We start from the raw sequence: 12924 nt of genomic DNA on the forward strand, positions 1-12924 counted from the left end.
CTTGCACATGCTAGGCAGTTACTCTAGTATTGAGCAACATTCCCATCCCCAAATTGTGGAATTCCTAAATAATCATTAATAATATGTGGTAATATCAAAAATTTTAATTTAAAGTAATTGCAACATCAGAGTCCACTGTACTGTCATGTGTATCTGAAAAGAACAAATAAAAAATAAAGTAATTACAATCTGTTTAACTTTGTAATAGTTTGCTAAATTAAGAGAATTTTTCATTTTACTTTCACATTGGAATATTACCTACTCAAAAGAAATTAAAGAATATTGTTCTTTCAAGTAGATTTTTATAGTGTTAAAACTCTTATTCACTGCAATTTTTAGAGAAAAGAGCCTTTAACCACCTCTTAAGTAAACTGGTTTTTTTTTTAAAATTTATTTTTTAGTTGTAGTTGGACACAATACCTTTATTTTACTTTATTTTTATGTGGTGCTAAGGATCAAACCCAGGGCCTCGCTAGGTGAGTGCCCTATCACTGAGCCATAACCCCAGCCCCCCCATATACTTTTTGATTATAAAGACAGGATCTGAGAATGCATGTATCTAGTTTTATAAAATTTTTCCATCCATTGCATAAGGGTCTGCAGTTACCATTAGTAATATAAGCTGTGGTGGATTAGAAGTTCAGAGTCTTGGGTGCATGGGTTAGCTCTTACCGAGTAGCTATATGACTTGGACCACTCATTAAACATCACCGTCCATAGTAGGATTAGACTAGATATTTCTGTCATTTCAAGTTTTAGCTTTTTTTTAAAAAAAATATTTTTTTAAAAATTTTTTATTTATATGTGATGCTGAGAATCAAACCCAGTTCCTCACATATGCTAGGCAAGTGCTCTAGCTACAACCCAGCCCAAGTCTAAAATAACTACAACTGCATTGTAAAAAATGATGTGATTTTATATACATAGTAAATCTCAAGTAGCACCCTTCAAATGCTCATTTCTTTGCAGCTACCTGTTAGAAATAAGTTGGTGCTTTTTAGGCGGCAGTCAGTCATTACTGCTTCAGTTCTGTGTGTTTTAATGGTCTGCAACATTTGTTTAGAGTAAGCTCTTTCTTAGTATAATCCTCGAATGGGAAATAAAAGCTTAGGTAATTTTGGGTAAGCCACTTTTAAGATACTTATACCTCAATTCATATGTACATAAAACAAAATAGTCAGATTCTTTGCTTGAAGGTAAATGAGATGATAGCTTTAAATGATCTGAACAACATTTTTTTCCTTAATTTTATGTTCATTTTAGGCATTAGTTCTTGTGTACCTGTTCCACTGACCCAGCCAGTGGCTATAACCAATGCTTCAGAAACAGCTTCCGGACAGAAGATTGCTGTTCCAGCAACATCACATCATTTTTGCTTTTCAATAGACTTAAGGAGTGTCCATGGCTTGGAAACTGGTTTCCCAATCAACTGTATATTAAGGTGTGAATTGATTTTGTTTGAGGAGGAATGCATTTCCTCTGTTTGGGGAGTTGTAGGGAGAAAAATGTTATGAAAGAAATTATAACTTTTGTTAAATCAGTGAAAGGGGGGATAAGGCTGTATTCTAATGACTTTAAACTTAAACCAGAGTGACTTTGGTTGTGTGAGAGGTAACAGTCTTACCTGTTCTGGTGTAATATGTAGGTATTGATAATTTATTGATGGTGTCATTTTAAATAGAATGGCTCTTGAAATTTAAAGTTTCGTTTGGTTTGGTTTTATTTGTTTCCTGGAAAAAAATAATGGTAGTATAGTATCTGATTTTTCTATAAAGTCATGTTATAGTGAGAGTTTTATTCCTACCTGTCTTTCATAGGTCTAATCTAAAAACCACACTTAGTGAGCTGGAAGTGAAATGTACTCACAATATATGTAATTAGTTAGGTAAATAAATGACTTTACAGTTTTCTTGTTTGTTTGTTTTATGCGACTGGGGATCAAACCCAAGGTCCTTCACATCCTAGGCAAGTGTTCTTTACCACTGAGCTACATCCAAGCCTGCAATATTTTGTTTCTAATAATGTTACATCTTCATAGGTTTTTGTGACTGAGGTATAAATTAAATGTAATACAAGAATTATTTAGAGTAGTGTTTCCTTATAAATTTCTTTGAAGCAAGCATTAGCATTTGAAATATAATTATTGTCTTTGTAAGTGAAGTGAGATCTATCAGTCATCTTGGACTGCCATACCTACAAATCTCAGCAACTACATATTCCTTCCTGCTGTTATTTGAGGCGTACATGCTTTTTTAAAAAAACCACAATTTAAAAAATCTTTATTTTATTTATTTATTCTTACGTGGTGCTAAGAATCAAAACCAGCGCCTCGCATGTACTAGGTGAGTGCTGTACCGCTCAGCCCCAGCCCCAGCCCCAGTGTGTGCTTTTTAAGAGCATAAAGCAACCCATACTTGTATCAGATTTTTCAATTGTTTGATTCCTTCTCAATTTGTTTTCAAATCCTCCATAATTTGGCATGAATAATAGTTGGAATCAAAGGGACATAGCTTGGATTGTGAAAAGAATTCATAGAATAGAATGAAAGCTTTTTTTCCATCTCAGCATAAATTCTGCAGTTTACATGTTAAATGCTGACCATTGTTACTAAGATGTTTTTATTTGGAATTGAAGACTGAGAAGAATTTTCTCAAGGTAGCTTTTGTCAAAGAGTTTGTTTTCTCTATTTTAGAAATAGAATTATTTATTTATTTATTTGTTGATGCTGGGATTGAACCCAGGGATGTTTTACCACTAAGCTATACTTCCAGTGTTTTTTATTTTCTATTTTGAGTCAGGGTGTTGCTAAGTTGCAACAGGACCTTGCTAAATTGCCCAGGCTTGCCTTGAACTTATGATCTTGCTTCAACCCCCTGAGTTGTTGGAATTATGGGTGTGCATGTCATTACTTGTTTTCTAGTTTCTTTTTTTCTATTCAGTCCTATCACTGAGAACTCATCTGTTCTTTGTATGCCTGTATAGGAATATGACCAGGAGCATAGAAACAGGCACAAAATTAAATAATTTGGCATGAATAATAGTTGGAGCATTGTACAAATCCACTGTGAAAGCACTAATGTTAATTTTTGCTTTTATTCTTGTGATCAGGACCATTTGTTTAATTATGAAGTGCCTATAATATGCCAACAGTGCACCTGGTATTATAGGTACATGAAAAGAGCCACATAAACAGAGCAATTTAGTCAGAAGACAGATTCACAGATAAGTCAAAATATAAGGGAGAGTAGTCATTCACTTGGTAATAATATTCTAAGCAGGAAGTAAATAGCTACAACCCATTTTTATACTCTACGTAAATTCACTAGATGCTTGTTCAGTCTTTGATTCATTTTAAGGCACTTTGTAAATTATCATTTAATTTTTTGATACATGTTTTGTCATGCTCTGCATTACTGTGAAATTGTGGTTTGCAACTGTGTAATAGAATTTATGAAGTAAGATTGTTTTTTCAAAACGTTTAACCTGCAGGACTTTCTTCAATATAGATTTTTTTTTTATTCTTTAATTACTAGATCCTATACCTATAGTGTGGTGTAGTAGTTGAAAATCTAGGATATGAACTCTCTGAGGTGAATTGACTTCAGAGAATATAATTATATAAGAATTGTGTGAATGCACAGGATCTTTTTGTATGAAAAGTAATTTTTTTTCTAGTAAGGTTTAAATTTTACTTTCATGTATGAGTAACAACATACAGGATAAAATTAAAATATCATATTTAGCTTTAAATGCAGAGTATGTTCAGGCATTCTTACTTTTAACCTAGTGTGGTTTTATTTATTTGGTATTCAGCCATTCTTAGACTACTAGGAAATGAACCCAGGAGTGTTCTGTCTCTGAGATACACCCCAGTCCTTTGTTTTGTGACAGGGTCTTGCTAAGTCACCGAGGCTGGCCTCAAATTTGAGATCCTCCAGTCTCAGCTTCTTGAGTAGCTAGGATGAAAGGCTTGCATTACCACCCTTGGCTTACCATAGTATGGTTTTGTGACAAGAGGAAGAATAGTGTTACGTCACTTGTTGATTTATCCATAGTTGAGTTGTTTTATCCTGATTCTCTGTTCAAAGATAAATTACTATTAATGTATCCCTTTTGCAGTTGACTAAGGGCTTTTTAGCCCCCAAAACACCAGGACATTATTATATGAAGAAAAGTAGGTTTAGAAATTAAAATTTGCAAGCATTTCCTGAGTGTTTATTAAATGACAAGCTGCTTGTTTGTTCCTGGAAATGCAGAGATGAAAAAGCATGCATGCCCACAAGGAACTTAAGGCAAATGGGAACTCCATATTCCTACTATCTTTTAATTTAAAAAATTCTGCTTTCTCTAAGTATTCATATTATATTTTTCAATCAAACTATAAGTGTTATCTGTAGATTATACAGTAAAACTTTATATTTTATAATTCTAGGTATTCATACCCTTTCTTTGGAAGTGCAGCTCCTATTATGACTAATCCTCCTGTAGAAGTTCGGAAAAACATGGAAGTTTTTCTTCCCCAGTCTTATTGTGCATTTGATTTTGCAACTATGCCTTATCAGCTGCAAGATACCTTCTTAAGGTAGTGTATACACTGCATTTTCTTATTAAAAGTCAACTCTAGAAAATTTGTATCTTTTCAAAGAAAGGAATTTATATAGATTTAAATCCATAGAAGTTTATGCATTTGAGAATCAAGAGACACACAGTTAATTTTTGTGACATTTGTGCTTCTACATCACTTTTATATTGTTGGTTGGTCTATTTATTTATTGGATACTGAGGGCTGAACCCCTAGGGTGCTTTACCATTGAGCTACATCCCCAGTCCTTTTTTATTTTTATTTTGAGGTAGTCTCACTCAGTTTCCTAAGGCCTCGTTTTCAGATTTTCATATCTTATTTGCTTGAGTTTAGATATTTGAACTTTGTTAAATAACTAAGAACTTTGATAACTAAGAATACTTAGTTTGATAAATAACTCTGATAAATAACTAAGTACTCTTAGTTATTTACTTAGATTATTGAGTCACTGAATAACTATAGTGTTTTATTTGCTTTTTTGGAGGTTTATAATCAAGTTATCTGAAATTTGTGAAAAAATGAGATCTATGAAATCTTTATTTTCTGAGTTTCACAATCCAAATTTATACATTTTTTTTACAGGAAGAATGAAGGATAGATACAATATCTAACCATTTTGGGATAGTGTGTGAAAGACTTTTCTTTATTGCCTAATAGAAAACATAATTGTACTTCATATTTGTTACTTGTGGAATGTAGCCTTTAATTTAACAATTGTGTTAGATGACTTTTCAGGGAACAAAACATCTTTGATTACATTAAGGGCACTTATAATTTTATTTCAGAAAAGACTTTAGAATTGATAGGTATGAACTCATGTTTCTCTCTTCTTTAGGATTCCATTGCTGGTTGAATTATGGCACAAGGATAAAATGAGTAAAGATTTACTCCTGGGAATCGCAAGAATCCAACTTTCTAACATCTTGTCTTCAGAAAAAACTCGTTTTTTAGGTTCTAATGGTGAACAGTGTTGGCGTCAAACTTACAGTGAAAGTGTGCCTATTATAGCAGCACAAGGGTAATGCATCTTACACAATTGATTTTCACTTTTCTTTTATTCATGTGATGTTTACGGTTAACGGGCCACAACTTTATCCTTTTATAACCTCTTTTTGCTCATCTTTTTTCTTTGACTTGTGGGGTATGTATTTACTTGATTGCTTAGCTTTCTACTGCTCATTTTCCTTCATAAAATTAAAAATTCTTCACTACTCTAGTAGTCTAATTCTTATTGAGACTGCTACATTTTTGCACTCTTTAAAGTTTTAAATTCAGAATCTTATTTTGTTATTTAAGGTTGAGTTTATAATGTATGTGTACAGTATTTTGAGGATATTATGTATGTTAGCACTTAGAGGTGATTTTTTCAGATTTATTCATTTTTATTAGTTTTTTATGATTATAAATGAGTGGGATTCATTCTTACATTCTTACATGCACAAAATGTAACTTGATAAATTTCATTCCCCATACCTTACTTTTCTCTGCCTTCCTCTGGATCCCTTTTGTCAACTCTGCTAGTATCCTTTATATGTTTATGAGGTTTCTTCTTCTTTTTCTTTTTTCTTTTTTTTTATTTTTACTTTTTTTCTTTTCTCTAGCTTATATATGTGAGAGAGAACATATGACATATGACCCTTTACTTTTTTGGAGTCTGGCTTATTTCGTTCAACATGATGCTCTTAAGTACCATCCATTTTTCAGCAAATGACATAATTTTTTCTTCTTTATGGCTAAATAAAACTCTGTTGTATACATGTCCCATATTTTCTTTATCCATTCATCTGTTGATGGACACCTAGGCTGGTTCTATAACTTGGCTATTGTAAATTGTGCTGCTATTAGCATAGGTATGCATGCATTGCTGTAGTATGCTGACTTTGCTTTGGAAAATGCCAATAAGAAGTGTAATTGGTTCATATAGCAGTTCCGTTTCTAGTCTTTTAGGGAAGCTCCCTACAGATTTCCATAGTTGTACATTTTACAGTCCTACCAGCAATGTATAAATGTTCCTTTTTCCCATATGCTTGCCAGCATTTATTGCTTGTATTGTTGATGATTGCCATCCTTACTGTAGTGAGATGAAATCTCAGTGTAGTTTTGATTTGCATTTCCCTAATTGCTAAAGATCTTGAACATTTTTTTCCTATATTTGTTGGCCATTTGAATTTTTTTGAGAAATATCTAGTCCATTTGCTAATTTATTGCTTGGGTTATTTGGGTTTTTTTTTTTTTTTTAAAGATCTTTATATATTCTGGCTAGTACTATGATGTCAGCATCATTGTTCTTTATGTTCAGAATTGCTTTAGCTATTTTGGGTCTTTAATTCTTTTATATGAATCTTAGAAATTCTTTTTTTTCTAGTTTTCTAAAGAATATCGTTGGTATTTTGATGGGGATTGCTTTGAAGATCCTTTTTGGTAATATGGCCTTTTTTTTTTTTTTTTTTTTTTTTTGGTACTGGGGAAAGAACCCAGGGGTTCTTCCCAACTGCTGGGACTACAGGTGTGTACTACCATGTCTGGCAATATGGCCATTTAAACAATGTTAATTCTGCTTCTCCATTAACATAGGAGATCTTTCTGTCTTCTAGTGTCTTCTCCTATTTCTTTTCTCAGTGTTTTCTGATTTTCATCATTGTTGTCTTTTATCTTTTTGGTTAGATTTATTCCTCGGTTTTGGTTTTTTTTTTTTTTAATATTTGTTTGGGTTTATTGTTTGAGGATATTGTGAATGTAATTATTTTCCTAAATTTTTTTTTTCAGCAGGTTCATTATTGGTGTATAGAAAAGATATTGTTACTTACTGTTTTCATTTGATCTCCTGCTCTTTTGCTGGATTTCTTTATGACCTTTTAAGTATAGGATCCTATTATCTGCAAGCTGGTCATTTGATGACTTCTTTTACTATTTGTATCCGTTTTATTTCCTCCTCTTGTCAGAGGCAGTTTTTAAAATAAGCCTGAGGATATTTAGCTCTATAGCTAGCATGTGTGAAGGCCTGAGTTCAATCCCCAGAACCACAAAGTAATTTTTTTTTGCCATGAACTTCATTGCCAAAATAAAAAGCTTGATTATTTCACATATTTTAATCAACATATTTGTTGAATTATTTTTTTAATTAATAAAAATTACATTCAGCTTAACATTGTACACTATTTTTCTTTGTTTTTAAAGCATAATGAGAAAGAAAAAGGAAATAAGAGTGTAAAAATCTGAGATCTTGAAATTTCTTTTTTTATATCTCCCCATCTGTAGCTACTTCCAGAAACTGAAAGATTTAGCAAAATCTTATTCACTTGGAAGGTGTGGGAACAGGTGTCTTGGAGAATCAAATAGTTGGTTAACAATTCTATTTGTTTTGAGTCCTATTACTGAAAAATCTCTTTTAAAAATTAGTGTTCTTTTAATAATAGTAGCTATTGTAATGTTGTCTGCCTGTTTTGAATATTGCTTTTATTGTCCTGCTTTGTAGACAGAGAAGTTTTTGCAAATTTACCCAAGTGAGAACTTCAGATATGCTCAGGAGTTTCTCTCAGATACAATACTGGTTCATTTTACTTTATTCATTTTTTCTAAGATTTGTGAGAAGAAAGTTTAAAAGTTGGCTAACTAAGAATTCTAATTGTATGAGATTCATTAAAGTTTTCTTTGGACTGGTATATTTGAGTTAGGGAAAAACCATATGTTTTGATTATTAGTTTTATTTTTCAGCTTGGCGTGGTGGCGCATGCCTGTAATCCTAGTGAGTTGGGAGGCTGAGGTAGGAGGATCTCAGCAAATTCAAAGCCAGCCTTAGCAAATTAGTGAAACCCTAAGCAACTTAGTGAGACCCTATCTCAAAATAAAAATTAAGGGACTAGGGATATAGCTCAGTTGGTAGAGTGTTTACCTCGAATGTACAAGGCCCTTGGTACAATCACCAGTACCACAAAAAAATAAAGTAAAATAAAAAATAAAAAGGGTTGGTGATGTGACTCAGTGATTAAGTACCCCTGGGTTCAATTCCTAGTACCAAAAAGCAACAATTTATTTCTCTTTAATGTGTTCCCTTATTTTTTATTATTTAATGATAAATATTACCCACAGCTCTTTAATACAGAGGAGAACTCATTATGGCCCAAATAATATATACTTCTGGAAATTAACCTAGAATAAATAATGATTATATCCTGTAAAAGATTTGTACATGCCCTGTGTGGTGGTGCATGCCTGTGATCTCAACTACTTGGGAGGCTGAAGCAGAAGGATCACAAGCTTGAGGCCAGCCTCTGTAACAGCAAAACTTGTCTCAAAAATAAAAAGGGCTGGGGATGTCACTTACTGATAGAATGTCCCTGAGTTCAAAACCCAGTAGTGAAAAAAAAGAAAAAGATTTATATGAATGTGTATATCCCAGGAAAAGTAGACAGAAGATTTCAGAGTAAATTATATAATCAAGAATAGGATGGGCTGGGGTTGTGGCTCAGTGGTAGCGCGCTTGTCTAGCATGTGTGACGCACTGGGTTCGATTCTCAGCACCACATACAAAGAAATAAAGGTCCATCAACTAAAAAATAGTTTAAAAAAAGGATAGGAGAACTATTAAATATGTTGTACTGCATAAATTCATTTAGGCAGTAAAACCCACAAACCCATCTTTAAAAACCCTCTAGCACCTTGTCCTTCAGAGATCCAGACAAAGCCACATGAAACCTTAGAATACAAAAGTTGTAGCTGGGTATGTAGCTCAGTTGTAGAATGTGCAATGTCTTGGGTTTGATACTAAAATAAAAATAAAAATCACACATTTTTTTTAAGTCACACATTTTTGAATTAAGGTTTATGACGTGAAAATAGGAAAAAAGGACAAACCATTAGTGTACATGTTTGTATATATATCTACAGTGGACAGTAAGATTTATTAAAATTTTGCCTTTTATATTCAATTTTTCAATAACAGTGTGCATTTGTTTAAGTCATTTTGTAGTAATATAGGTAGGCATTTAGTAGGATGTTTGTGATGATCCAGTAAAATCACAAATACAGAAGATCTTAAAGCTCCTAGAGGCTGCTGCAGTTTCAGCAGTAATAGAGTCGGATTTAAGAAATGTTACTTATTCCTCAACACTGCAGCTCTGGGGTAATAAAAAGAAAAGTTATACGAAAGTGTTCACAAAGTTAAAAATATTTCTTGTTTCATTTGTAGATCAAATAATAGAATAGTAGATCTGTCTTACACAGTGACTCTAGAAGATTATGGACTAGTAAAAATGCGTGAAATTTTTGTCTCTGATTCATCTCAGGTAAATATAATTGAGTGTTGTCATGTTACTCCTTGAAAGAGATCTAATATTTATACTTTTGTTTGTTGAAATGTGCTTTTCATTCATACTTTAGGTTTTATCTGCTGTACAACAGAAGCCATCTTCTCTTCCTCCAGCACCTTGTAATTCAGAGATCCAGACAGAGCCACGTGAAACCTTAGAATACAAAGCAGCACTTGAGCTAGAAATGTGGAAGGAGATGCAAGAAGACATTTTTGAAAATCAGGTTGCTTTGTAAATTTTACTTAAAAATGTATTTTTGTGTGCCTAGTATATTTTTCTCTTTCTAAGGCAGGATTTTCTCTTGATGTTTCATAGTTTATTTGAATGCCAACAATGTCCTACTCTTTACAGAAAGTTTGAGAATAAAAACATAGTTGAACAGTTTGGCAGAGGCTACTCAGAAGGATATATCTCAATTTTGTCTGTTATTGTTGGGCAAAGTTAAGAATTACAGTTATTCCTTTAATCTCAAATTCTTATTTAATATACCCAGAATGTGGTACCTTCAATCTCCAGACAAGGCTTAGGAAACAGAACTTATATTACTTTATACTTTACTGATATGGATATTACATGCCTTAAGCAGTAATATCCATGTCAGTAAATCCCCAGTAATTGAACTCAGGGGCACTTGACCACTGAGCCACATCCCTGGTCCTATTTTGTAGGTCTCATTGAGTTGATTAGCACCTTGCTTTTGTTGAGGCAGGATTTTAGCTCATATCCTCCTGCCTTAGTCTCCTGAGCCATTGGAATTACAGGCATGCACCTCTGCGCCTGGCTTGTTTTTTTAAAAAATATATAAAATGCCTGTGGCAAAAATAAATGAATAAATTATTGATCAGTATTAGTTAACTTAAAACAATTGATTCATTTAAATATTTGGAGGTTATTGAGGTGACTTGATTTTTCTTTTTGTAGCTAAAGCAGAAAGAACTGGCTCATATGCAGGCTCTTGCAGAGGAATGGAAAAAAAGGGACCGAGAAAGAGAATCTCTAGTGAAAAAAAAGGTAATAATTTCAATAACAATTGAAGGGGAGAAGAATATTAGTGATAATATCTTGCATCTACATTAAGGAAAATATTTGAATGGAATAAATTAATTATCCTTGGTATGTGTTGACATGGAAGAAATTAATGAATATGTTAGGGCAGGAGGGAGGCTTTTCACTGTAAGATGTTTGTACTTTTTGGATTTTGAAATTTACATAGGTACTACCAATTCAAAAATATATATAAATTGTATAAAATGAATAGAGAAAAAGCATGCCTCTTTATGAAAAAGAAAATACCACATTTAAAAATGTATGTAAAAATTATTTTATAACCTGAAAATTAATTAAAAGCCTCTAAAACTTTTGAGCTATTTTTAGAAATAAATCATGAACTAAACCACATCTTAAAAAAGGATATCTTCAGACTGTCCAATCTTATGCCAGCAGCAGAAGTTCAGTATTTGTCCATTTACTCTCAAGTTATTTAATAAAACAACCCTAACAGTGAGACTTTTTAAAAATATTTCAACATTAAGATTTCAAAAATACTCTCATAAGTGGTTAATCAGTATACGACCTCAGGTTTCAGGGGATGACTCTGCAGGTCTCCTTTGCTTACTCTCTCTGCATCTTCCTCTTCTCACAAATTCCAGTTGCCTCTGCCTTTGCAGTCTCTATCTTTCCTCTACTCAGCAAGATGGCAAGTGTTGCCCTTTCTTGAGCTTCAGTCCAGAAACTGCCCCCAGACAGTAAACTATAATTTGCCACCCTGTCTCTTAGGGATCATAGTCCTGTCCTGCCTATTGTTCAATCTGGGTTTATAGTGGAGAACTCTTGGGGAAACAGAGTCTTCTGGGCCTTTGACTTTCAAAATATCATTTCAGCTTTTTCTAACTTAATTCTTAGTCATTAGAAATTTGAATAACAAAATTTGAAAAAAGCTATAAAAGAGAAGACTACCTCAGAAACTCCATTTTAAGGTAATGTTTAGATAACAAAAATGAGAATTAAAATCCCTCACATATATTTTAAATACTAGACTAGTTTTTTATTACTTAATATGAGTTTCATATTATTTAATTATAATTATAATTATGATTAATTATAATTAATATAAATATGAGTTTCATATTAAATAATAGGTATAGAACTCAGGTTATACTAATTAAATCAAAGGGAACTAGACAGTATTTTAATGTTTTGAAATTTTCACTATCCTTTAAAAACTAAGCAGGTTAATTCTTTTATTTTTTTATTTTTTGGAATTTTCACAAATTTTATTGGTACATATTTGTTATACAGAATGATGGGTATCATTGTGACATATTTTTGCATACATAAAAAATGTAATTTGATCAATTTCACTTTCCAGTACCCCACTATCCTCTCTTCTTACTTCACTCCAATCCTTTTTCCTCCATCCTATTGGTCTCTTTTAATTTCTTTTTTTTGATTAATTTTTTATTTGTTTAAATTAGTTAAACATGTCAGTAGAATATACTTATATACTTTGATATATCATACATAGATGGGATATAATTTCTCATTTTTCTGAGTATACATATTGTAGGATCATTGTGGTTATACAGTCACATATATACATAAAGTAATAATGTCTGTTTTATTCTCTACCTTTCTTATCCCCATATCCTCTGCCTTCCCCTCCTTTCACTTCCCTCTACTTTTTTTTTTTTGCATTACAATTCGTAGTACACATATATACTGCAATTTTTGTATCTCTGTTTGTATATATAGTATGTTGACACCCAATTCAAGTCTTCATAACATATACTTTGTATATTGATGTCCATCACATTCCACCATCCTTGCTAATCCCCTGCCCTCTTCCTTACCCTCCTACCCCTCTTCCCTCTCTAGAATTCATCTATTCCTCCCACGCTCTCCCTCTCTACCCCACTATGTGTCAACCTCCTTATGTCAGAGAAATCATTCGGCATTTGGTTTTTTTTTTTTGGATTGGCTGACTTCACTTAGCATTATCTTCTCCAACACCATCTATTTACCTGCAAATATCAT

General features: G+C 32.6%; 1 protein-coding gene across 2 annotated transcripts in view; it reads left to right on the top strand.

Moving 5' to 3' along the window:
* Nucleotides 1–12924, top strand: part of Cep120 (centrosomal protein 120) — a 74803-nt gene that overhangs the window by 32654 nt on the left and 29225 nt on the right. For both annotated transcript variants that reach the window (XM_040272033.2, XM_013360997.4), the window contains 6 exons: nt 1264–1441; nt 4433–4582; nt 5418–5600; nt 9771–9867; nt 9962–10114; nt 10813–10902. In XM_040272033.2, the coding sequence (XP_040127967.1) occupies nt 1264–1441; nt 4433–4582; nt 5418–5600; nt 9771–9867; nt 9962–10114; nt 10813–10902 (851 nt within the window). The remainder of the gene's footprint in view (nt 1–1263; nt 1442–4432; nt 4583–5417; nt 5601–9770; nt 9868–9961; nt 10115–10812; nt 10903–12924) is intronic.

Source organism: Ictidomys tridecemlineatus, chromosome 1 (genome assembly GCF_052094955.1).
Source record: "Ictidomys tridecemlineatus isolate mIctTri1 chromosome 1, mIctTri1.hap1, whole genome shotgun sequence".
NCBI classification, from domain to species: domain Eukaryota; kingdom Metazoa; phylum Chordata; class Mammalia; order Rodentia; family Sciuridae; genus Ictidomys; species Ictidomys tridecemlineatus.